At 42.0% G+C, this 26,203-nt stretch overlaps 1 protein-coding gene across 2 annotated transcripts in view; it reads left to right on the top strand.

The window, feature by feature from the left end:
* HFM1 (helicase for meiosis 1) overlaps positions 1-26,203 on the top strand; it is a 53,323-nt gene that overhangs the window by 6,861 nt on the left and 20,259 nt on the right. For both annotated transcript variants that reach the window (XM_083510913.1, XM_083510912.1), the window contains exons 5-19: positions 448-492; positions 1,120-1,190; positions 3,780-3,912; positions 5,694-5,845; positions 6,472-6,549; positions 6,635-6,796; positions 7,509-7,709; positions 7,809-7,897; positions 9,637-9,680; positions 9,768-9,869; positions 10,761-10,906; positions 12,793-12,887; positions 14,685-14,818; positions 24,591-24,638; positions 25,788-25,868. In XM_083510913.1, the coding sequence (XP_083367039.1) occupies positions 448-492; positions 1,120-1,190; positions 3,780-3,912; positions 5,694-5,845; positions 6,472-6,549; positions 6,635-6,796; positions 7,509-7,709; positions 7,809-7,897; positions 9,637-9,680; positions 9,768-9,869; positions 10,761-10,906; positions 12,793-12,887; positions 14,685-14,818; positions 24,591-24,638; positions 25,788-25,868 (1,581 nt within the window). The remainder of the gene's footprint in view (positions 1-447; positions 493-1,119; positions 1,191-3,779; positions 3,913-5,693; positions 5,846-6,471; positions 6,550-6,634; positions 6,797-7,508; positions 7,710-7,808; positions 7,898-9,636; positions 9,681-9,767; positions 9,870-10,760; positions 10,907-12,792; positions 12,888-14,684; positions 14,819-24,590; positions 24,639-25,787; positions 25,869-26,203) is intronic.

The raw sequence follows: 26,203 nt of genomic DNA, 5'->3' as shown, positions 1-26,203 counted from the left end.
TCTTGGGACAGTTGATGGGTATGTGCGGACCATCAATTGGGAACCACTGCTCTAAGTCATTATTTTGTGGATACATTTGCTGTATTGAAAGATGTACAGAAACACTGTTGTAAAGAAGGGCAATCGAGACTTTTTGTCTGCAGTCCTCAAAAAGATACTGGCTATTTGCTTTCCTAGATAAAGCTTTGGAAGATTGCAGCCTTCTACCCTGGCTTCAGACACCTCAATTGGTGTCTCTACCTGCAGGATCAGTGTTATGCAACCTTTGCCAGCCTGGCTGGGGCTGATGCTGGGCTTGCTTTTGGGGGTGGGGGTGGGGGAATTGTAGTCAAAAATATTTGGAGGAAACCAGACTGATGAAATTACATTCTATCCTCAGCATTTTTATTTGCGTTTTTTATTCATATTGTTAATGGATGATGATAAAAATAAAGTTTTATTCACTAGGAACTACAGAAGAAGACTTGATTTTGAGACCTGTGACTGAAATCCGTATCCTTTTATGCACTACAATTATGTAAAAGTAACTTCTTGGCTGTATATTATGTAAACTATAATGTTTTTAAATATGCTTTAAGAATCTAGAAAGTAATCATGTGGCTGGGGGACTCTGTAAAGGTAAAGGTAAAAAAAGAAATATAATTGAGGAAACTTATGATTGTAGTAATGGCCATGGTCCATTGAATGAACAATTAACATATTCACATTTTCTTAAGCAACTAGAGTATGAGTATGCAGTTTAGTGGACCAGCTGCATAATGCTACCATAGCAGGCTCCAGTAGCACAACCATCATAGCACAACCATTATTTGAGTTTTCCCAATAATGAATAATGCTTAGGGTTGATTAGTAAATCAATATTTTGCATATGTTTTAATTTTTATTTCATTCCACCCCATATCGTTTTTTTCTTTGATTTTTTTTTTTTACATTTCTCCCGAGCTCCAACCTTGTTAGAAATTTTCTATGTAGTTGAAGAACTGCTATTCCTCCATTTAATCATTTTCCAAACAAATGTTTAAAAGTGGGAAGTTTTATTTAAGTCTGTATAAAGTACTTCATTGTGAAAGATGTTTCCATTCCTAACTAAATTGTTTGACTCCTTAATATGACTTTAAGCTGCCCAGTTTAGAAATATTTTCAAAGAATTCCCTTATTTTAATTACATTCAATCCAAGGCTCTGGATGATGTAAGTATGGATTAGTTTTAACTATGCAGGTTTCATAATTATTTTTACACTTACGGCCATGCATAAGGAAATACCCACTGCTGATTTCATAAAAATAGTTCCTGTGACCCGCCAAGATTAATGGAGCTTGCCATCAAGTTTGGCAGTCTACTAGGGCAGGGCAGGGATCTGGTTCCAACCAGAGGACTGGATCCAAAAGTACCGTAACTTGGGGAAAGTTATCCGCCTATAAAATCACCTGACACACCATATGACTCCAACTTCAGTTTGTGACTGCAATGGAACATTATAGCCATGGCTTCAACTACAGTGGAGAAATCTTCCTTTGCTTGCAGGCAAAGAAACAGTTTGGTGTTCACCTAGAGTGTGCCTTCTCCATTTGTCCTTTGTAGCAGCCATACCTTGAATTTTCCTGCACCTGGTGTGGCTTAGGAAAAATGACTTGGCAGACTAACCTCTGAGGTCTGGTACGCCTAAGTAGCTCAACAGTCCAGAGGTTCCCCACAACCAGTGGTGACTGATACCCACTGGGACACACATATGGCAGAAGGCAGGAAGGCCAATAATAGGCAGAGCTAATGACAAGTGGAGCCAAGTAATTCTAGTTTTGACTCATTCTCCTCCCTGCTGAGGAGGGCAACCCTGAGACCGAGGCAGAAGCTGCCACAGGCAGTGCTACCCTCAGACCAATTTTAAGTTGGAAAATAGGCAGGTAGGGACCTACTAAAGGCAGGCTGAGATTTGTGGGGTCCTAATGGACCAGCCTCCACTGCTCACCACTTCCTAAGGGCTCGATGAACGTCTCGTTCTTGCTGCTTGCCTTGGACCCTAAGGAAAAAAGAGAATATTTGCTCAGTTGCCGGATTCTTTCCCTAGGGTCCAAGACAAGCAGCAAGAACAAATACAACATAAACTCTCATGGCTGCAGTCCTGTGCAGTTTTATCTGGGATAAAGGGACCCCTGACCATTAGGTCCAGTCGCGACCGACTCTGGGGTTGCGGCTCTCATCTTGCTTTATTGGCCGAGGGAGCTGGCGTACAGCTTCCGGGTCATATGGCCAGCATGACTAAGCTGCTTCTGGTGAACCAGAGCAGCGCACGGAAACGCCGTTTACCTTCCCGCCGGAGCGGTACCTATTTATCTACTTGCACTTTGACGTGCTTTCAAACTGCTAGGTTGGCAGGGTTAGATGCATAGGGTTAGATTGCACAATGGCAATCCTGTACACACTTAAATTGGGAGAAAGCTTCACCGAACACAGTGGGAGTTAATTTCTGAATAAATATGTGTATGATTGCACTGCAAGATAAAACAAAGTGCCAAAAGAACATTATAAATGATGGCATTTGTTGAGCATGCTGTGACCACATTACTTAACTAAAATATGTAGGACTGGAGTTTCAAAATCTCTGCAGTGTTCTTAATTTAGGCAATAACTAAAGCATTAACTAGAACGGGGTTACTATAAAGCAGGTATGGGGAATCCATTGCCTTCCATATGTTGTTGGACTACAACCCACATCACCCGTGGCCCCTGGGGCTGATGGGAATTGTAGTTTTCTGGAGGGCCACAGGTTTCCCATCCCTGACATACAGTAGAGCAAACCTTTTAAAGCTTTTGGCCTTATTCTGGTAACAAAGTAGTAAATAAATAGGTTTATTCTTTATAACATTAGAACTTTGCACAAGTGGCTGCTTAAGCTACATATAATTTATGGAAAAAACAGATCATTAAGGGATGATTTGTTCTGAAATTGATGCTGAAGGACAAATCTTACTGTGTATTTTTAATGATAGACCACTGTCAAGGCCTATCATCTTCTATGTGCATGGCTCCCTCCTGAGACTTGAAAATGGGTTTTGTGTTAGCAACTCTACAGCAGGCTTTGCTACATAATGGCCCTAGCTGTGCCATATATTCTTCATAATTGCTCAGCGGCAGATCGCAAGGAAAAACTATTGCTTCCACTTTATCTTTTTTGTCCTTGTGTAAAGTAAAAAGTATTTGATGCATAAAAAGGTAGTCTTTAAAAAAAATGAACTTAGCTGTTACGGCATGTTGAATTCTTCAACTTTCAAATTCCAAAGTTGTAACATGACCTGGGAATTCAAAAGACATCTTGGTTAAATTAATATAATACAGTTTTGCTAGGCAAGTAAAATATGTGTAAACTTGTATAGAAATAATTAAAAATGATTGCCAAGTACTTGCAATACTATTTATTTATCTAGCATTACCTGATATTTTCAGAAGGTAAATTTGAAATTTGTTTCATTTTCTGAACGCAGATTATATGCTTTGACGTCGACATACCACACTAAATGTTGTTCAATAGCAAAAATAATAGCAGATTAGAATTCCTTATACCCCCAAACCTATTTTAAACACCCCCATTGAATAAATTTTCAGAAATTAAGTTTTACCTCATAAAATGACATGCCTTAATGACTATATCATTCATGATTTGAGTGTATGTGCATCAATACATTAATAAATAGCTGATTGTGTGCAAATTATTCCAAACCTACTTGTCAAAATATATGCACCTGATTTTGTGCTCCACTTACTATTAGTTGTTTTTTTTTAGCTCCTTTACACAGATAGAAATTTTGTGATCTGTGCGCCCACCGGTTCTGGAAAAACTGTGATATTTGAGCTTGCAATTATCAGGTTATTAATCAAAGTGCAAATGCCTTGGTTAAATATTAAAGTTGTATATGGTAAGTATGCCATATGTTTAAGTTAATAAGTATTAATTATCAAGAAAAATGATAACATTATTTTGATATTTACGCATGATCGTTTTCTTGATGAATATGGACACATGTCCAAACAAAGTTTGTCACATTGCTAAACATGGTTTATTTTTTAATCTACATGACAGTTGTTGAAGTTGTTATTTTAGCCATCCTTCCAAACTGGAATTCCTAAATGTTGATCTGATGTCAAGACAAGGATATGGTCCTAACAGGCAAAGGCGTTGCAGGCATAGTTGGAGGCAGGTCACAGCCCACGTTTCTGAGAAGGCAGGAATCTATGATGACAGAGGTGTAATTAGGACTGGGCCAGCAGTTCTGTCCTAGGGAAGACAGAGGGCAAAGCAGGGCAAAAGCAAGGAAATGCAGTAGGAATCCGCTGCTACTACTCACAGTGACAAGTTGCTGTGCCAAACTCTGAGATCAGAGCTGCCTTATAGCTGACAATTTCCATAGTCTAGGTGGCAGCCTTGTATTGTATTCAGCCAGGTTTGCAGCAGAGTGAGGTCAGTAATGCAGGAGGTAAAGTACCAGGCTTTGTTGGATGCCCAGGTTCAAAACACTACCCCAGTACCCTTAAGCCCTGCATCTGTTTATGAAACACAGGTTCCCCAGTATAACATGTAGTTCTGCCTTCAGAAAGTAAAGACAAGCCCATTTCATTTATTTATTTATTGCATTTAAATCACACCCTTCTCTCTATCCAAAGGAATGAAACATACTGATTCTAGCAGTTTGTAATAATATTGTTATACCCCACCCCGATCTCCATGAGCGGTGAGAGATTCTAGAAAAGTTCCAGGTGTTTACCCAGGGTCTTTGTTTCCTTTTGGGCATTGAGGTACAGCAGAGACTGTGGTGTCTTTAATATATGTGGTTTATTTACAGATATATACAACCTGAGTCAGATGGTGGAAAATCCCAGCATTAAACTGATACAGAGGACCCCTTACCTCTCCCATGGGCACCGCAGGCTGGGATCTAAAGACAGAGAGATCCTCCATGCTCCCTCTCTTTGTTACAGTCGGCCACTTTCAGCCCATATCGCATTCTGCCCCACTCCTTCCTCCTTGTCACTGCTAACCCAGTTAAACTATTTCCCTCCAGCCTATGTCATCCAAACCTGAAATCCTAAACCCTTCTTGTCTCTTGGAGGGCCCCCCCATTGTCTAGTACCTCAGTGCCTTCTTAATGGCTTCCTTGATGGGTCAATGACAGCCAATCACCAGCCTTTGTTCCTCCAATGGCCCACATTCAACTAGCTCTGCCAAGCTGACCTGCCTCGGTAGCATAAGCTTAACCCAGAGAGCTTTCCATGTTTGGCATAGTTTAGTCAAATCTTGAATTATGGGAGACTTACATCCACAAACTCTGGCACCCGGAAACTATAACATTATAAATGCTTTTGTTGCCCCCTGGAGCTTTATCTACCTATACTGGACACAGTTAAGGTTGAAAGCTATTTAGAAGTGTTGGATTTATAATAAAATTAATATGACTCACCCATATGCTGTTGCTTACATAAGTAAAATTGCAATTTTCAAAATCTATGGGGGGTGGATTCATCTAGTTCTAGGACCAGCTCAAATAGGTACAGGAATGAATAAAGATCTTGACTTGTCAGAAAAGAGGGGGAAGGATGGGGAGAGTTAGTTTCACTCAGAAATCTTATCAGTGTAGGCAATGTGTTTGGCGACCTGTTTATTCATGTCTTCTATTCTCCAACTACTCTGTATTGTTTTTAGTGGCTCCAATAAAAGCTCTCTGCAGTCAGCGTTTTGATGACTGGAAAGAAAAATTTGGACCCATTGGACTCGTCTGTAAGGAACTAACAGGAGATACGGCAATGGATGACTTGTTTGAAATACAACATGCTCACATTATTTTGACTACACCAGTAGGTTCCACAGTCCAATTAATTGCATTTGAATTTTTTTTTAATGAAGATACTTAACTAGACATAAAAAAAATATTTCGTATGCATGCTGTTGTTTGTGTGTAAACATTTCCCATCAGTTTCTGATGCTAGGAAATGACTGGAAAACTTCAAAATCCCTTGAAAAAAATATTTTAGCTTTATCAAGCAGTTTGATTAATTTATAGTTTATCAAAATGTATTATGTTTGTTTTGTGCGGCATTGTATGAGAAACCTTTATTCCTATGCCAAATTTCATGTGCTCTGATAGTATCATTTAAACAATAATTCATTTTAAAAACTTAGGAAGGAGAATTAAATTGCATACTTTATTGGATTACGGTGAAAGATTTACTGCTTGGGGGTTTGATCTACACCATTTCTAACATAAAAATGTCCTTAGCTTGGAACAAGGACCTACCAGAGTAGTCTTTTACTTCAGCATTGAATAGATTGATAATAGCATTCTTTTCATAAGAATAGCAATATACATCACCAAATACTATTCTCAGAAAATCTCATTAAAAGTTAACGGAGGAATGATAGTGGAGGACTGCACCATTAATATGAATAATAATAATTATTATTTTGTTTGTTTTTCTACTAGGAAAAATGGGATAGCATGACTAGAAAGTGGCGAGATAACTCTTTAGTTCAACTAGTGAGATTGATCCTCATTGATGAGGTAAAGTAATAACAAGTTTTTTTAAAATGCAAGTGATTGAAAGCAGGGCATTGTACTTCATATACAATTGTGTTTAACTCAATAGGTACATATTGTGAAAGATGAGAGCCGTGGTGCTACTCTTGAAGTTGTTGTCAGTCGGATGAAAACTATTCAGTCTTCTCTTTCACGTGGCTTCGAGAATCCTGACGCAGTACTTCTCATGAGGTTTGTGGCAGTTTCTGCCACAATCCCAAATGCAGATGATGTAAGCAAAGTTAATAGCATTTTATTTCTAGAATTCAAAATGCTGAGGTGTTTCCCCCCTATTCAGCTACACACATACACACACAGTACAAAATGAGATAAGCACCGTCATTTGTCCACTGACCCACAACAAACATGAATAAGCTAGGATTGCCATATTTCAAAAAGTAAAAACCAGGACACTCTGAAAGTTGTTGAGCTTTTCCCCCTCAGAATCTATTGATTGCTCACACCTCAATGCTAGAATACATACCTTGCATTCTGCTGGTCTTAGTTTCAATCCCTGGCATTTCCAGTTAAAGTAGGGATGGGGAAGCTGTGACACTTTGCTTGTTTTGGACTACAATTCCCATCAGTCTGGGATATGTTCATGAAATATACCCCCCCCCCCCGCACAATGCAGTACTAGACAATGCTGAGTACATAGCATCCCGCCTTTGATCATAACGTATAACAAGCCCTCTCTCACAGAGGGAAATGTCTGCCCTATCCACAGGAACCCTTTGTCAGTATTATGTGGTCTAAAGTACAGTAAAATTCTATGGCAATTATATTCATAACAGAGAAGAGCACATTGAATAACCAACACAGTATTTGTGTCAGTAGAACTTCCATGACTTAAACAGCTCTGCTTGAGCAAGTACGTTCAGGATTTCAGCCCAAGGCATTATTTTCCAGCTTCAAGCCTAACATGCTCTCTTTTCTCTTTAAAGATTGCAGAATGGCTTTCAGATGGCAAGGGGCCTGCTGTATGTCTGAAAATAGATGAAAGACACCGACCAGTGAAGCTTCGCAAAATCGTGCTTGGATTCCCCTCCAGTAGCAACCAAACGGAATTCAAATTTGACTTAACACTTAACTACAAAGTAGCTAGTGTTATTCAAACGTATTCTGAACAAAAGCCAACCCTTGTGGTATATATTGTGCCTTTCCCTTGTGATTGTAATGTTCTCGTGTATATTCTAGCATTATTAGTACAAACAATGGGTTTTCATGGGTTTTTTTATTTACAGTTCTGTGCCACAAGGAAAGGAGTACAGCAGGCGGCTTCTGTCCTAGCAAAAGATGCAAAATTTATTATGAGTCTTGAACAGAAACAAAGGTACCTTTTTATAAGACAATTTTGCTTTTAATATCTATCTCTTTGTATTCAATCACATATGTAGCAAAGTTGTGTAAATCTATCCAATTTATAATGATGTGTTTATAAAATCAGTAGCCCCAAGGCTTGTAGCTTATAGGCTCTTATGGTGACGAGATAACAAAACCGACCCCAATATGCCATTTGTCACTAAAAGTGACTTTGCTAAGGATACTTTTCATTTATCATGTGTTTCAAGTGGCTGTTTGGAGAATATGAGTACATTTGTGTACAGTAAAGCATGCACTTACCATTGATGTTTGCTCTAGGCAGTTTTCCCTTGAATATCTGGAGTAGATTGTTCATCTATGATCTGCATAGGGCAGTGTCCATATGAATCTCTTGGCATACCCATGACAGGGATGTAGATACCAAGTACAGTTTTTGCCCAGTCGCCACAAAATTGTCCTATAGATGCCCTGTAAAAGTCCACATCAATAAACTGAAGGCTGTTATTCTGATCAGAAAACTGTGTTCTGTAAAACCACCATTTTTGCTCCCTTACCCCATTTTTGCTCCCTTACCCCATTTCACCTAACTTTTGTGCATCGAATGTTTATGCAGCCTGAGACTGGAAATCTGTCTGGATTTCAGTGTGAAAGCAAATACAGCCTACAGGTAGGGCAGTACAGATTTCTAGACATCCCAGTTTATGACACACGTGTACATCTAGATGTGTCTCTGCTTCTAGCACAATTCCAAATCCAGGAACGAAATCTGGGCACAGAAGACATGTGAATATTTGTTTTATAAAGTATTTTAGGCAGCACCTAAAAAAACAAACCTGGGTGATAGACCTGGCATTGCAATGATACAAGATCTGACATTTATTATTATTAAATTGGTTGGTTGCTTTATCTTGCCCAAAGCAACCAACCAAGCAACCAAGCAACCAACTGTAGGGATCTGTATGTTCAACTTCCTTCTCAGCCATAATGTGGGGCCCTGGGTATGCCACCATCTTTTAGCCTCCGCTGCTTATAGGGTTGTCATCAGGATAAATTAAGCCACCCAGCCCTGCCAACTGGAGCTCCTTGAGAGAAGAGTGGTAGTAAAGATAGCTGAAAACTAAGCTGGAATATATTTGGCAGGGGAAATGTTATAACTCTCAGATTAGCCTTTGATATAGAGCAGCCCCAATGCTGGCTGAAACTTAGTAGGAAGTTGAAGATTCTCGCATGAAGAATTATGATGCATCTTTATTGAAGCAGGTGTACTGACAGCACATCAGGTATTAGACTGCTGTAATCTATTTTGACTTGAAGCCTAATTTCCAACAAAGGTTTTCCTAGATGTATATCCCTTCTGGAAAACAAATAACATGTATTCACTGGCCCTTGCAATAAGGACGGGCAGGCAAAAGAAGAAGATGTCGCTGCATGAGAAGAGATATGAGGCAGTAAAAAGTCCAGTAGCATAAGACAGTTTTATAAACAGAGCTATTCTGGATATTGTTACTTGGGCCATAGAAAATTCTGAGTCCACAATCCAGTGTTTCCCTGCCCCCCCCCCATTTGATACTTGAACTTTCCTAGGGATAATTTTTATGTTTTGATATTTCACAAAATTCAGTTCAAAGGGTATAAATAATGGTATAGTTCATTACTCAAGCAAGAAATATGTGCAATTGCTATTGATGGTTTTTGCATGATGTTTTATTTATTTTTAATTGTGATACACACACTCTCTCTCTGTTTCAGATTACAAAAGTCTGCAAATTCAGTAAAAGAAGCCAGACTGAGGGGTATGCAGTGTATACTAATTGCAGAAAAGTTAATGTATTTGTCCCAAGATGTTCTGGTAATGTTCTGGGTCTAATTTTCATTTATAGATCTCTTGACCTATGGAGTAGCTTATCATCATGCTGGAATAGAGGCATCTGATAGAAAAATCATTGAAGCAACTTTCAATATGGGAGTCTTGCCAGTTCTTTGTGAGTACAAAGCATATGAGAACAAACAGTGTAGAAACCATATTGCAGTAAGAGGGATGGGGTTGCAAAAACCCAATTTGCGACCATTTCAACAATAATGTTTACAGAGATAATACTAGTTTGAGAAATAGTTGATAAAAGTGAACAGTTCCATGGAGTCTGGTGAATCTGCATTTTTAAATGTGTGTTGGTGGCCATCTCCACATCTTGCAGAAACAAATTTTAAAAACTCCTTCATTTTGCCCATCCTAAGCTGCCAGTACTCTGTGCTTGGGTGACCCTGAATTGTAATATTTAGGGAAGTTTCAAATGACTGATGTTTTAATGTATTTTCAATCTTTTGTTGGAAGCCGCCCAGAGTGGCTGGGGAAACCCAGCCAGATGGGCGGGGTAGAAATAAATTATTATTATTATTATTATTATTATTATTATTATTGAGAAAAATCTGTACTACTTTTTCTACACCATGCATAATTTTATGCACCTCTCTGATGCGCTCTTTACTTACCCCTTTTCTAAACCAAGAACCTTTAACTTCTGTAACCTTTCCTCTTACTGAAGCTATTTCAACCCTCTGATAATTTTAGTTGCCCCTTTTCTGTAACTTTTTGAGGTCTACAATATCCTTTTTGAGATGCAGTGACCAGAAATATACACAGTATTTCTAGTGTGGTTGCACCACAGACATCACAGAACTTTCAGAACGATATGGGTGGGGACTTAAAGGAAGCATGTGACAACAACCAGTTTTTGGATGTTCATGTGTAATGAGAGAGAGAGATATGAATGGATCGTATACTGGGAATAGTCAGAACACTACAGAATTGTACTTCGTGTCTGTTGCTTTATGAAACATCCAAATTCTTTGAAAAACAATTTAAATGTTTGCAGTTACTACAAGTACACTTGCTATGGGTGTAAATTTACCAGCTCACCTGGTAGTTATAAAATCAACAATGCATTATGTTGGAGGAATGTTTCAGGAATACAGTGAAACGGACATTTTGCAAATGATTGGGCGAGCAGGAAGACCTCAAGTAAGTTGAATCTGTTATTTAAAGCCATTTTTTATTATAATCGTAGCAAAAGTTGCCATGCACTTACAGAGGCAATGTTACAAAAATGATAAGTGAAAATTTTGTAGTTATAGTTGCTTGTGAAGTTTGCACAGTAGAGTTTATTGCTGAATAATTAATATAGCCTTCTTTACTAGGAAATATAAAGTTGATGCTACTGGCTTCAGTTTGCAAGCTGAATTAGCTTCCAAGTTATTTATTTAAGAAATATCGACCAAATACCTTTTTTTTAAAAAACAACCATCCCACATCTACAAACAAAATCAAACCTAAACACTCTCCTACAAAAACCAACAATTCACAGGATATTTCACATTTGAAAACATCTAAACACGGTATAAGTTTTATGAACCATTCTTGCTTTCTTTTGATATACTGGATCCATATCTATGGGAAACAAATTTAAGAAATACAGAGGCATACCTAGGAGTTGGTGAAACCAGTCCCCGCCAGTGGCACAGGCAAGCACAAAAATCACCTATTAGACTATGGAGAATACAACATATATTTGTGTGGTGCTGCACAGCTGCTGTCGTGGCGAGATCAGACGTGGGAGAAGCTTCCTGTCCTCCTTGCACTGCAGCTCAAAGGTGTATGTGGTGAAGTGATTTCTTATGGGGTGGGGAGCACCAATACAGTTCCTTGTTCAAGGGACCCTAGGTAGTCCTGTGCGTAAACAGGGTTCTGCAGTCCTGCTCCCACCCTCCCAAAAACCTGAAATGCAATGAGCAAGACAGACAAAACTAGTTGGAAAGAGGCCAGGATCTCTTTCATTTTCAAGGCTTTTGTTGATAATTTGTTGACCACCCCTACCTGTCTGGAGTAGAACTAGCCCTCTGCCTTGCATACCGGGCTCTGGGAAGGTCGTGCGAGAGCCCTGCGACAGGCCCTTGTGTTTACTTCCCAGAGGCTAGTAAGCAAGGCAGAGGGCTTTGAAAGCAATTTCCGCAATGGATTTCCTCATCTATCTATCTATCTATCTATCTATCTATCTATCTATCATCTACAGTTGTACCTTGGTTTGTGAATGTCTGAGGTCCAGTGCCGAGGGCCTTCTGGTGGTTCCCTCACTGCGAGAAGCCAAGTTACAGGGAACTCCCTCCCACCAGATGTCAAAGAGAAAAACAACTACCAGACTTTTAGACGACATCTGAAGGCAGCCCTGTTTAGGGAAGCTTTTAATGTTTAACAGACCATTGTATTTTAATATTTTGTTGGAAGCCGCCCAGAGTGGTTGGGGAAACCCAGCCAGATGGGCGGGGTATAAATAATACATTATTATTATTATTATTATTATTATTATTATTATTATTATTATGACTTGAACATTTTGGGTCCAGAATGTCACAAACCTGGAAATGAGTGCTCCGGTTTGCGAATGTTCTTTGGAACCCGAACATCTGATGTGACTTCTGAATGGGTACAGGAAGCTCCTGCAGCCAATCAGAAGCTGCACCTTGGTTTTCGAACGTTTTCAGAAGTCGAACTGACTTCCGGAACGGATTTTGTTTGAGAACCAAGGTATGACTGTATCTATCTATCTATCTATCTATCTATCTATCTATCTATCTATCTATTTTTCTATCTATCTATCTATCTATCTATCTATCGGCCATACACCTAAGGTTATGATTGCATAAGTAAATTACGCATAAGTGGTGGTCCCACTGTACAAAAGAACCAGGCAGATAGGGATACCCTCATGCCCAGAATTTTGATCTGTCTAAATATTTCAGTGATTGAACTTCATGTTAGTTGATAGTCCTATATTTTTCACTGCCATAAAAATGTTTCATTACTGCCTACTCGGTTTAAAGCATTCTTCTATATATATATTTCCTCCCCAGTTTGATACAACAGCCACAGCAGTTATCATGACAAGGATAAGTACTAGAGACAAGTATGTTCAGATGTTAAATGGTGCAGATACAATAGAAAGCAGGTAACCTGAGCCATTTTTCTGTATGTTGTTGGAATTACAGTCTAAAACGGATTTGTTTATCTTGAAGAAATTTATCTGATGGATCATGAGGATAGGCCTATGGGGAAGCTAGAAAATCTTTATATTCCCAGCATGTGGGGAAATAGTAATCAACAAGACAAACAAAAATCCACACCAGCGTTTTCCTTGATTCTTCTATAATAATCTGTGTAGAACGGAAGCAATTTTGTGTTGCAATCCTTCATATGGTTATATGCTTCTAGGTCCCATTTATATAATTGTGTGCAGTACTGCAGTGTTTAATTTGAAATTAGCGAACTAGAAGAAGAAAATAAACACAAGCACCCTTTTCTCTCTAGAAGGGTAAAGAGCAGCTTTAGAGATGATAGGATAGGGAGATACAGATTTGGAGAAAGAGTCTAGATTCTGAGCCCCTTGTGCCTGCTTTTAATTAAAAATTAAAATGCTAGGAGAAAAGCTGAACAGCATGTGTAATTTGCTTAGGTGTGCACTCCTATAATAATTTCAGGTTTTTTGTGTAATTTCTGTTGCACTTAAATTTTGGCAAGTCAGAAGCTTCCCAAATTAGAATTCATAGTAAAAATCACATTGTATTATTCACTTTGACTCAACATAGGCAATATGTGTGTGGAAACAGATTTCCACACACAGAGCTCTTTGCTGGAGCTGTACTTTGCAAGTCCATTTGGATGGGAAATCCCAGCTGTTGGGGGCACATATAGTATCAGACAGGGGATCAGATCATCCCTTAAGGGTGCATGTGTGTTGTTATTCTTGTAAACAGCAATAAACATTTAACCTAATAAGAGAACGAAAATACATTTAATTGAGGTTTCTTAAAACTTCCTTATTGTATTGTTTTACTATTGAGAGTTCCTAGGATTAATTTTCAGTGAAATGAGTGCTATCTGATTGGTGCCCCTCAGCTAATGGATGGCTCATTGATGTGGAAACTTGCATTGTTGAATTAATGATTGTTGGTGATTCACACACCCCTGCCCTAAATCTGCTGTGGAAGGTTGGGAAACCTTCAAAACAACATGCGAGGTGAAGTGGTGGACAGTAGAGGACGAGTGGGGAATTGCTGAAGGTTGCCTTGGTTCTCTGTTCTGGAGCTGGTAGACTCCGCTAAAATGAAAGAACACTGGCCTGATCCTGTATCTAGTCATCTAGTCCAGCATCCTGTTCTCAGAGTGGCCAACTAGATGCCTATGAGAAACCTTCCATCAGTGAAGAGGCACCAATTGGACGCAACCTCTTAGAAAAGAGCTTTCCAAACTGTGTGTTGCGACACATTCATGTGTTGGCTGCAGTGTGTAGATGTGTTGGGCGAACGCTCCCTGCACTCCTCCCGGGGCTGGAAAGGAGTTAAGTTTAACTTCTGGTTTTTCTAGTAAAACTGAATTACTGTGTTGTGAAATGATGCCTGTCTAAAAAGTGTGTCACCAAGCTGAAAAGTTTGGAAAGCTCTACCTTAGAAGCAATAAAAGATCTAATGCTTATACATCTTCAGCTGCTGTCTCCCATACTCTCATGGAAGTGAGAAGCAGAGGTGCATAAGGGTAAAGGAATTTATAGAGCCTCAGCATAATAGAGGAATGTGATGATTCTTGGAATTGAGGGCTATTCTAGTAGCCAGATGGGAAGATGGAGGTGATGGATTTTGCCCCCAAACCTCTAGTTGCCTAAACTATTTTAAGAATGCAATGTACTGCTTGCCACTGGAAGACTTTTGGTATGTTTCATTTGTATGCATTTGCTTTCTGGTTTTCTTAGTCTGCACACACAACTCATTGAACACTTAAATGCTGAAATTGTGCTCCACACCATCACAGATGTGAACATAGCTTTGGAATGGATACGATCAACTTTCCTTTACATCAGAGCTTTGAAGAATCCAGCTCACTATGGTTGGTTACTCTTAACGTTTTCTGGACTTCAGTGTTCAATTAAAATATGCTACGATTTGGCATAATAAGGTCTGTTGCAATAAAATAGTCACATCTTGGGAAATAAATTAGGTATATTGAGAAATTACAGGAAAGATTAGTGGCATCTTCTTTTGTCTTATATGAGTTCTCATTTTCAGTAGAGATTTTGGCAATGAAAACTTTTGAAGCCTTTTCGTGAGTTGTGCTCAAATCCTTGCTACCTCATTTTGTCATAATCACATACAGCATCATTGCATTTGTCTTCCTAATATGCCCCCTTTTCAAGTTCTGTGCATGTCTTATAATAACAGAGCCTGAAGTTCTCTTAGTGCTTTCTGATACAGTGGTGCCCCGCAAGACGAATGCCTCGCAAGACGGAAAACCCGCTAGACGAAAGGGTTTTCCGTTTTGGAGGTGCTTCGCAAAACAAATTTCCTTTTTTTATATATATATAAATTTTTATTGGTTTTACAGCATTTTTTAAACAATACAAACAAATAAAAAAACAAACAAACATGTATAATTTCATAACCTTTTTTCCATAACCTTCGTTTCTCGGACTCCCCCATACCTCCCCTTTCTGCATCCCTGTTTGCAAGATTATTTCAGCAGCTTCTGAGCAATTTTATCAAATATATGTCCTCTTAGTCCTTTCTCTAACTTAATCTTATGTTACTGTTTCCCTTTTTCTCTCAACACCTCGGCATTTTAGCATTCATCAATTTTATAATAGCTCTTAAGATAAATTTTAAATTTCTTCCAGTCCTCTTCCACCGTCTCTTTCCTCTGATCACGGATTCTGCCAGTCATCTCAGCCAGTGTCATATAGTCCATCACTTTCATCTGCCATTCTTCCACGGTGGGTAGATCTTGTGTCTTCCAATACCGCAAAACGAATTTCCTATGGGCTTGCTTCGCAAGACGAAAATGTCTTGCGAGTTCCTGCGGGGGGGTTTTCCTCCCCCCCTTTTCCCCAAGCCACTAAGCCGCTTATCAGCTGATCCGCTAAGCCGCTTATCAGCTGATCCGCCAAGCCACTTAACAGCTGATCCGCTAAGCCGCTTATCAGCTGATCCGCTCATCCGCTAAGCCGCTAATAGCGCTGATCCGCTAAGCCCGCTAAGCCACTAATAGCGCTGATCCGCTAAGCCCGCTAAGCCGCTAATAGCGCTAATCCGCTAAGCCGCTAATGGGCTTTCTTCGCAAGACGAAAAAACCGCAAGACGAAGAGACTTGCGGAACAGATTCTTTTCGTCTTGCGAGGCACCACTGTAAATGCCAAGACTTTAAATTTTCTCTGTTAATATTTGTCTCTTCAGCTAGCTTTATTTTATTTTTTACTTTATCCCTTCCCTTCCCTTTCCTTCCCTTCCCTAGAAAAGAGAGACTCTCCTGGTAGGCTACTGTGCCATGGAAGCAAAATGGTTAGCTGCAAGAGGTCATCTATATAACCTGTAGCTACTGGATGCCACACCCATGAGTACAGTATTGGCTTCTGTTTGAAAGAAACTGCAGAAGCCAGTAGATCAGAATCTTTTTGAGAAAGCCAAAAAGGACAGATACAGGCATAGTGGATGAACACCAGGGAGATCTAGCAACAAGGCTGAAGTAGTGGAGTAGAGCATAGAGATACTGTGGGATAAATCAGCTTCATACAACCAACATGCTTAACTCTAATTAATGCATGAAGGCATTAAGACCATAGAGTAAGCTATTCTGCCAGGCTTAGCTACGTCACTACCCCTCACCTTGGGATGAAGGGTTACTAAACTCTTTGTTCTCCATTCTGCCATGTGAATCCTACCAGTGAGGAGGTCTAAGCTGGATGTTGTGTGACTTAAGCAAGCCATATTTGTGTTTCTGTACAAATGATTTAGAAACATTTACCATTTTGGAACATAAGTTATACTACCTGTCTTTTTTTTTGCTGCTGTATGGAATAGCACATGAATATGACCTTTGAAGAGTTTGTAAATAAACCATTTTTGACATGCTAAAAACCCTTTCTATGCTAGGGGAAGTGGGGAACTTTGAAAACAACTTAGAAGGGAATTCTAACAGCCTATATTTCCATGCTTTACTTTGCTTCATGTTTTGTGATTTCAAATTTCTGCTGGGGCTCTCTCACCAAAGAGTACTTGTCCCGAGCCTTGATCTAGGCATTCAGTGAATTCTCCTTTTATTATACCATATATTTTATTCTTTTCCTTTTTACCGAAAACCAACATATACAACATTAAAAACAAAGAAAAACAGAAATTCACTAATAATTAGGTGTGGTATTGGAAGCCAGGGAAATCCTGAGCAAAAATATGTATTTACAATATTTCTGAAGCAATGTGTGAGGGTTTGATTAGCTGCTTGTGCGTGAAAACGTGCTCCCTCAGAGTTTGTGCGACCCCACAAACCTCCGTGTGTGACGGAGCTCCTCAGACATGTCTGCTCTAGTCACTAGTAGAGTCCGACAGTGGCTGTCTGCGGAAGCGTTTCCAGCAAAGAAGTTCCTTAACGGAAACACGTCTCCTGGACTCACGGCGTGACAGTTTCCTGCGAGGTGTGGGTCTCCCTATGGGAGACTCCGATACCTCCCCACTGTTCTCGCTGGAAGCCTCCCTGAGCCCTCCCTCCTGCTCGCATTCCCTCAGAGACCCACTCCTCCCCCTGCTGGTCCCTGCTTCAGCAGTTGAGTCTCTTTCATCCTGCCTGAGTCCCTCCACCACCTGATGCTCTGATGGCAGTTCCCTGACATCCACTTCCCCTCCAGGGCCCCCCTCACCCCCTCCCAATTCCTCCCCCCTGGGAGGTGAAGGGCTAAAACCCCGAAACGAATCTTCCTCATCTTCTGACGTCTCGAACAATTCTCTCCATCGATCGTCGTCCTGGCCAGCTGAATCCTCCTCCTCTTCAGAATCTGGGAACCCCTCCAACTCCTCTTCCTCGTCGGTGGTGGCAAAGTATTCCCTTCGGAACCTCGCTACAGGCTGAGGTTTACGTGGGAACCTCTGATGAAAAGTCTCTATTAAAACCTCGTCATTGACATCCTCTGCCCTAACCCAGGTGTTTTCCGACTCCGGTTCCCCTTCCCACATTACCAAATATTCTACTTGATCTCCCTTCCACCTGGAATCGAGGATCTCCGCTACATGGTAGCTGTGTTCCTTCTCCTCCATTGCTGGTCCCCTAGTGACCCTCCCCTCACTGTCTCCTCTATACGGTGACAGCAACGACCTGTGAAAAACTGGGTGCAGCTTCATGTGGTTCGGTAACCGGAGCCTGAAAGCCACTGGATTGACCTGCTGTATGACTTCAAACGGACCCAGCCTTTTGGGTCTTAATTTCTTACAACCTCCTTTGAATGGCAACCCTTGGGTTGACAGCCACACCTGGTCCCCCACCCTGATGCTTTCACCTTCCCTTCTGTTTTTGTCTGCCTGCCTCTTATATTCCTCCTTAGCCCTGTTTAAATTGAGTTGGAGCTGGCGATGGATCGCTTCCATTTCTTCCACGAACTGTTCTGCAGCTGGAACGCTCCAGTTCTCCCCCTCCCCCCCTGGGAAGGCTCTGGGATGGCACCCGTGATTAGCCAAAAAGGGGCTCATCCCCGTGGACACGTTCTCTGCATTGTTGTAGGCAAATTCTGCCAACGCCAACTTCTCCACCCAATCATTCTCTCTGTCATTAACATAACACCTCAAATATTGTTGGAGAACCCCATTTGCTCTTTCCGCCTGCCCGTTGGTTTCAGGATGACGGGCCGTCGAGAAATTAACCTCTACATGCAGTAAGCTCATGAGCTTCCTCCAGAACCTGGAAGTAAATTGTTTCCCTCGGTCTGAAACCACCCTCAAGGGGGCGCCATGCAACCTAAACACATTCTCTACAAACAATTTGGCGGTTTCTTCTGCTGTAACCGCATGTGAGCAGGCTATGAAGTGGGCCATTTTAGTTAACAGGTCTACTACAACCATGATGGCTGTTTTCCCTCTAGACCTTGGCAGATCAGTCATGAAATCTATTGCCACTGCTTCCCACGGTCTCTCAGGTGTGGGCAGTGGTTCTAATAAACCAGCCGGCGCCTGCCTCTCCCCCTTGGCTCTTTGGCATTGTTCACACCCTCTCACATACTCCCGCACATCTTCCCTGACCTTGGGCCACCAAAATTCCCTGGTAACCAGCCACATGGTTTTGTGTTGCCCAAAGTGCCCTGCTGTGGGGCTATCGTGCAGCTGCTTGAGTACCTTCTCCCTCAATTCCCCTTCAGGTATGTATAACGCTCCCTTATAATACAATGCCCCATTTCTCTCCTCAAAACCACCGGATTTGTCTTCCTCCCCTCTGAGATCCCTGAGTTTCCCCTGGGCGTATGCATCCTGCACCGTACCCTCTACCAATTCCCTTTGCCCCACCAAAGTCGCCCCACACACCCAGCGGTCCTCTGGAATGATATGGGTTTCTTCGGGTGCTCCCTCCCCCTCCAAATATTCAGGTTTGCGTGAGAGAGCGTCAGCCCTAACATTCTCTGGGCCTGGCACATAACAAATCTCAAAGTTAAATTTGGAGAACTCTTGGGCCCATCTCAACTGCCTTTGGTTGAGCACTCGCGCCGTTCTCCAGTACTCTAGATTTTTATGGTCCGTGCACATTTGCACTTTATGTTGTGCACCAACTAGCAGATGCCTCCATCTCCGGAACGCCTCATGAATAGCAAGCAGTTCTCGGTCGTACACCGTGTAGTTCCTCTCGGATTTGTTCAGCTTCCGCGAGAAGAAGGCACACGGACGCCACTCTGACTCCTCCTTCCCCGGCTGCAGAAGAAGCACCGCCCCTATGGCTCTGTCAGATGCGTCTGTTTCAACCCTTAGCTTCTTTCGTAAATCCACATGCAGAAGTTGTTCTTCAGAGGCGAAGGCCCTTTTCAGTTCCTCAAACGCTCGCTCCGCCTCCGCCGTCCATACAAACTTCTTTTTACTGCTGAGACAGTCAGTGATGGGCGCCGTCAGATGGGCGAAGTTGCGGATGAACTTACGATAAAAGTTTCCAAACCCTAGGAACCTCTGCACATCCTTCTTGGTTTTGGGTGTTTTCCATTCCAGCACTGCCTGTACCTTGCCGGGATCCATGGCCAATCCCTTGTCTGACAGGCGGTACCCCAGGAATTCCACCTCCTTGGTATGGAACCGACACTTCTCCAGTTTGACCCACAGCCTGTTGGCTTGCAGTCTGCTCAACACTTCTCTGACGTCTCTCACATGTTGCTCCTCATTCTCAGAATACACCAACACATCATCTAGAAAGGCAACGCAGTTCTTGTAGAGCAAAGGGCCCAGCACGTGGTTCATAAAAGATTGAAAACACGCGGAGCCTGCTTGTAATCCAAATGGCATAACGAGGTATTCAAACGCCCCCAAAGGGGTAAACATGGTGGTTTTCCATTCATCCCCTTTCCTTATGCGTATCAGGTTGTACGCCCCCCTTAGATCCAGCTTTGTGAAAATCTTTCCCTTCCTCACCCTGGTCAAAATATCATCAATTCTGGGCATAGGGAACGCCACCGGTTCAGTCACTGCATTCAGCCGCCTAAAATCACATACAAGTCTCGGCTTGTCCGCATTTTTTTTGTCCACAAAGAACACTGGGCTCCCCCCTGCTGCTTTGGACTCTCTGATGAAGCCTCTCTTCAGGTTCTTGTCAATGAACCCTCGCAACTCCTGCATTTCCCTGTCTGACATGGCATACAACTTGCCCACGGGAAGCTGTGCTCCTGGGAGTAAATTGATCTGACAATCAAAGGGTCTATGAGGTGGTAGTTGGTCAGCTTCCTTCTCGCTGAACACGTCGCTGAGATCCGCATACTGTGGTGGTACCTTCACCTTCCCCATTACTTCAGTCCCTGCTAGGGTGGCTTGGGCCCCTGCTGAACCCTTCTCCCCTTTGCAGTGTTCTAGGCAATGTGCTGAACCAAAGGACACCACTCTTTGATGCCAGCCAACCAGCGGATCATGTAGAGCTAGCCAGCTCATTCCCAAAATAATGGGAGCGCCTCCCAGGGTGGCCACATTAAACGCTATCAGTTCTGTGTGCCTTGCCACCCTCATTATCATTGGGACAGTCTGCAAGCGGACTCCTCCTCCCAACAACTCCCTGCCATCAATCGTGGTCACCTGCAGGGGGTTGCTTAAAGGGATGGTCTGTATCTGGTGTTCAGCAGCAAACTCCTTGCTCATAAAATTGCAGGAGCTGCCTGAGTCCAATAGCGCCTTTATTTTTAGGGGGTGCCCATTCTGCAGCTCTAGCGACACTTCAATCACTAGAGCAGGTCGAGGAGCTTCTGGCACGGGCACTTTCACTGCTCTTTGGCCTGGCTGCAGTGCCCCAATTGTGGCAACCAGGCGTTGGCTTTTACCTGCTCCGCTCCCCCTTCTTCTCCCCCCTCAACAGCTCCCACCATCCCTTGCCATTCCTTCCTCTGGGGGCAGACTCTGGCAAAGTGGCCTGGCTGTTGGCAGAGATAGCATTTCCGGGGGCCCTTTCCCTCCTTCTTAGCTCCCTCGCTGGTTTTTGAAAATGCGCGCGCGCGCGCTGTTCCGATTTCCATCGGCTCTGCCGGCGGGAAAGCTGGCTCAGGAATGTCTGGAATGCGGAACTCCTTCCAACGTTCCCCTCTCCCTTCCCGCCTCTCCAAGGCTCTTGCCTCCTGCCGCGCTCCTATGGTCAGCGCAGATTTGGTCAGCTGATCCATAGACTCCGCCCTGGGGCTCCGTGCCAGCTCGTCTTTCACCCCCGAAGAAAGACCTTCTTCAAATAGCATTTGAACGGGTGCCGCCGATAAATCCCAACTCAGTCTGTGAATCAGCATGGTAAACTCAGTCCAATATTCACGGACAGATCGACTTCCCTGCTTACAAGCCATTAGCTGTCTGCGCACCACCCCTTCCTCAATATCGCTGGAAAACATGATATCCATTGCACGAAAGAACTTCATTGTGTCCTTTAGTATGTCATTGTGCGTTGCCATTAGGGGTCGAACCCAGTCTCTAGCCCCTTTCTCAAGATGCCCAATTACAAAAGCAACTCGCGATTCCTCATCAGGGAACTCATCGAACTGCACATTAAGGGCATATTGCATCTCTGTCCTAAAAGCATGGTAGTCCTTGGGGTCCCCCCCAAATTTCTGCACCAATCCTGGTACCTTTCTGGGGAATTGCGTGGCTCTCCCCTTCTTGTCTGCATCCTGAGCCCTTCTCTCCTCCAACCTCGCCGTCTGCAGGGCCAGTTGAACCTCCAACGCTCGGTATCTATCTTCCAAGCTTGGACCAGCTCCAGCCCCTGCTCCTCCGGTTCCGGTTGGTTCGCTCATGATGCCTTCTCTTGCACAGGCAGCGTACAAAGACTGTCGGACTGCTGTGAGGGTTTGATTAGCTGCTTGTGCGTGAAAACGTGCTCCCTCAGAGTTTGTGCGACCCCACAAACCTCCGTGTGTGACGGAGCTCCTCAGACATGTCTGCTCTAGTCACTAGTAGAGTCCGACAGTGGCTGTCTGCGGAAGCGTTTCCAGCAAAGAAGTTCCTTAACGGAAACGCGTCTCCTGGACTCACGGCGTGACAGTTTCCTGCGAGGTGTGGGTCTCCCTATGGGAGACTCCGATACCTCCCCACTGTTCTCGCTGGAAGCCTCCCTGAGCCCTCCCTCCTGCTCGCATTCCCTCAGAGACCCACTCCTCCCCCTGCTGGTCCCTGCTTCAGCAGTTGAGTCTCTTTCATCCTGCCTGAGTCCCTCCACCACCTGATGCTCTGATGGCAGTTCCCTGACACAATGGATGGATAACATTTCAGTGTAGCAGAGGGAAAGACATTCCACAGTGTAGAGTCAATGGTGGAAAATGCCTTGCAATATTCTGTAGGCTGCGGTTCCATGAGTAAAATTTCCCCAAGTGATCAAAGTGATCTTATAATCAATACAGGGGCAACTGGTCTCAGGCAACCTAGTCTCAAGTTGTTCAGGGCTTTGTAAAGACTTTGAACACGGCCCAGTAGCTGATAGAAACATAATGAGCACACGAAAAGGTGGTGCTGGCATTTCACCTCCACTTGTCAGTATGAAGTCGCAAGTCTGCTTTAAAAAGAAATACAATTCACATTTATTAACCACTGTGTGACAAATCACTTTTGTGAAGTAGTGTGTGGCATTTCTGGTTTTCTGTTAAATAGACTTGTTTTTATAGAGGATCAAAAAAGAACATTAAAATTCAGAAAAACATTTCCTATCAAGTGAAAAGAGATCTATTTCCCCCCTGAAGGCAGAGTTTCTGCTTCTGCACTGATCCTACTTGCTGTCAACACCACAGCATAAGGCATTCTAGGGTGTTCAGCACAGTAGGATCTCTCTGTACATGGAACATCTGCTTTTCAGAGCTGTGAAAGAAAGGAAAGAAGTGGTAAACGGAATAGTTGCTTTGTTGAAATGCCCTTAAATGATAGCAGTTAGGACATTTAGCACCTTTCTCTACATCTGTTTTCACACTGACTTTGATTCTTTCAAGATACAGGTGAAGCCATTTTATTAGTAAATGGGAAAATAATCACAATAATAAGCTACTCCTTAAAACAAAGGTGCATACAGTATTTGTTATAGCCAACAGAATTGCAGGATGAAGATTTATGCAATTGTTTTCTTCTGATTTATTTATGTAGTAAGACACGGAAGAAATATCATTGAGAGGCAATAATACATTCTGCATAGGCAGATATTTTAAGCTAGGAAAACAAAAAATAAGGGTTTTTCTAAGCCTTTGCTTTCATTCTTATTCCAGCTTCTTATGCTGTGTGCTCATAAATAATCAGTGCATGGTATAGTTCATCGACACAAAAAGGACCATTTCAGAGCTGTGACAGGAGAACAACACCCCCCAAAGAATCCTGGGAACTGTAGTTTACCCCTCCCAGAGATACTATTCCCAGCACCCTTACAAACTACAGAATTCTTTTGTGGGGGAGAGGGATGTGTTTTAAATGTACAATACAATGAATATGCAACCCCATTCAGCCGACTTAACTGCAATTCTGGGTGCTAATTGAATATTGTTACCCCAATTAGTATATATGTTAGATTTGAGATTGATTATATATCTGTGTAATATTTTATGCCAAAAAAATTGGGTTTATGTATACAGTTTGTTCTAGCTCTTTTATATATGTGATTCTTTTATATATGTGTTTTTTGCATTGTAAATCACTTAGAGATGCCTCATAGGAAGTGATTCATAAATGAAATAAACAATAACAGCAACAAATTTAAGAAAGCATTAAACCAGATTTGGGGATTGAATATATAACTCACTAAATACTGAATCTGTATAAGCACCAATACCTTTGAATGGAGCTGATAGAAGTCCTGGTTGAGTAGCACCCCACTTTTGGTCAAGCAAGAATCAGCCTACTACTAAAGGAGACAGAAGAAGACAGAAGAACTTATACAACAAACAGCACAATAGTTCTGCACCTTAGAAACATGAATAACCCACTAGGCACATCAGGGCCCACCAGACACCCCGTTAGAATTGAAGAGCAGTCAGCCAGGCTATGGCCTTGGATGCATTTTAAGTCTCAAAAACCCCTTTATTTCTCATGGCTGGTAGGTCCCCATATATGTTCATTATATAAATATATTGTTTTTAGATTTCTAGTGCATATAACAGCTGAGAATTCTTACAAATTAAAGCCATAATCAAATGCAAATGTTTCCATTGATGAAGGTTTTCCAACTGGATTGGACAGAAGTGGAATTGAAGCAAAACTGCAAGGTTAGACACTTTCCACCATGCTTGAAAAGACCATGCATTTTGCATAAGTTCCTATGTGATCTATTAAGCCTGTACATCCTTTCTTCTTTATACCATTTATCAGTAGCAGCTTTGTTCAAAGTTCAGGTAATACTCGCGTAAGTTGTTAAATAATCTTTTCACCTGACTGACATATCCATCTAGATTCCATTTCAGATCTACGGCTTTCCTCACAACAAAGTAAGATGTAAAATGAAAGTACAGCCATTTTAAAAATGTCTGAGATAAGCAGCAGGTTACCATGCAAGGTCTTTACCATTTTTAAAAAAGTTTAAGCTGGGCCTTGTTTGATTTGTTATTGTTGGCATCCATCTGTCTTGAGAAACAATGGAATGCACATCTGAAGGTGAAGTTAAACCACTGGAGAATCACAGTACCTGCTGTGGCTGCAGAAACCAGTAACTTGTAATTGCTGCCTCCCGCTTCTATTGTGTGCTGCAGCACCAAAGTGACCTCTCTGGGACTCAACCCTGGGCAGTGTGTATGGAGGTCCTGGGCTGCCCAGAAGACAAGACCCACATCTTGGCCTTACTGATGTGTTCCAAAGGAATACATCTGGCACCAGCTTGTCTACAGGAGATGGCAGAAGGAGGCATACAAGATGCCATCAAATCATCTTAGGGAGTCTACTCTGGATTTATGTAGGGTTTACTCCTTAGCCTTTTCTTCTCCCAAAGATATGCCTCAAGGCAGCGGAGGTTTAGGACCAGAATTTTCCTTCTCCTGTATGGGCTACCTTCTCAGGTTGACGAGCCCCATCTGCCCCTCACTTCTTTCTGCAACATGTGCAGTAATGGCCTTCTTGATTGTTGGACCCAGTATTATTCTTGTCTGCTCAATCTGCAGGAGCCTGTCTTCACATGCAGGGGAAGTCCCTAACTCACCAAGGGTTTGATTAAAATATGTTGGTTATTGAGAGCAGAGTCCAGCAACTACTACTTGCCAATTTTAAACTTGTATTGATATCAGTAGAAGACTTAAGCTTGTTTAAATTTCATATCAAATTCCATGAGACCCAAAAGTGCTTAATTTTAGCAGGGACGTGGCCTTAGGTACGTACCAAACTTTTTCCCCTACATGTACTAACAATTATTTCTCCTACTTGAACAGAATTATGTTTGAAGAACTTGAATGATTTATCTGCATTTGATTTGATCAAGATGGATGATAAACTCTATTTCAAGCCAACAGGTAATACTTAAAACTTACAAAAGTGAGAAGCTTATTTTTTTTAGTGTTTAGAATGTTTTCTGGATAGGGCACTGCCTCTGTTATGGCTAGGGCCCTAGATATTTTAGGGGTTCCTTTCCTGTCATTCCTTACAATTTCCATGATAAGAGCAGCCTCTTGCTGACACATCTATGTTGCAAGCGTGTACTAGAGAAAATAGAAAATGGCTTCAAATCAGGTGCATTAAGAGGTTAAGAACTGGTGTCAGTAAATACATGCCCAAAGGCTGTGGTTTAAAACACATTCAGGATTAAATTGTCCCACTAGTGCTCAAAGTTCTTCTGAGGATTGTGGAG

This window comes from Podarcis liolepis (genome assembly GCF_965112155.1).
Source record: "Podarcis liolepis genome assembly, chromosome: 6".
Classification (NCBI taxonomy): domain Eukaryota; kingdom Metazoa; phylum Chordata; class Lepidosauria; order Squamata; family Lacertidae; genus Podarcis; species Podarcis liolepis.
This window is presented reverse-complemented; position numbering and strand designations above follow the sequence as displayed.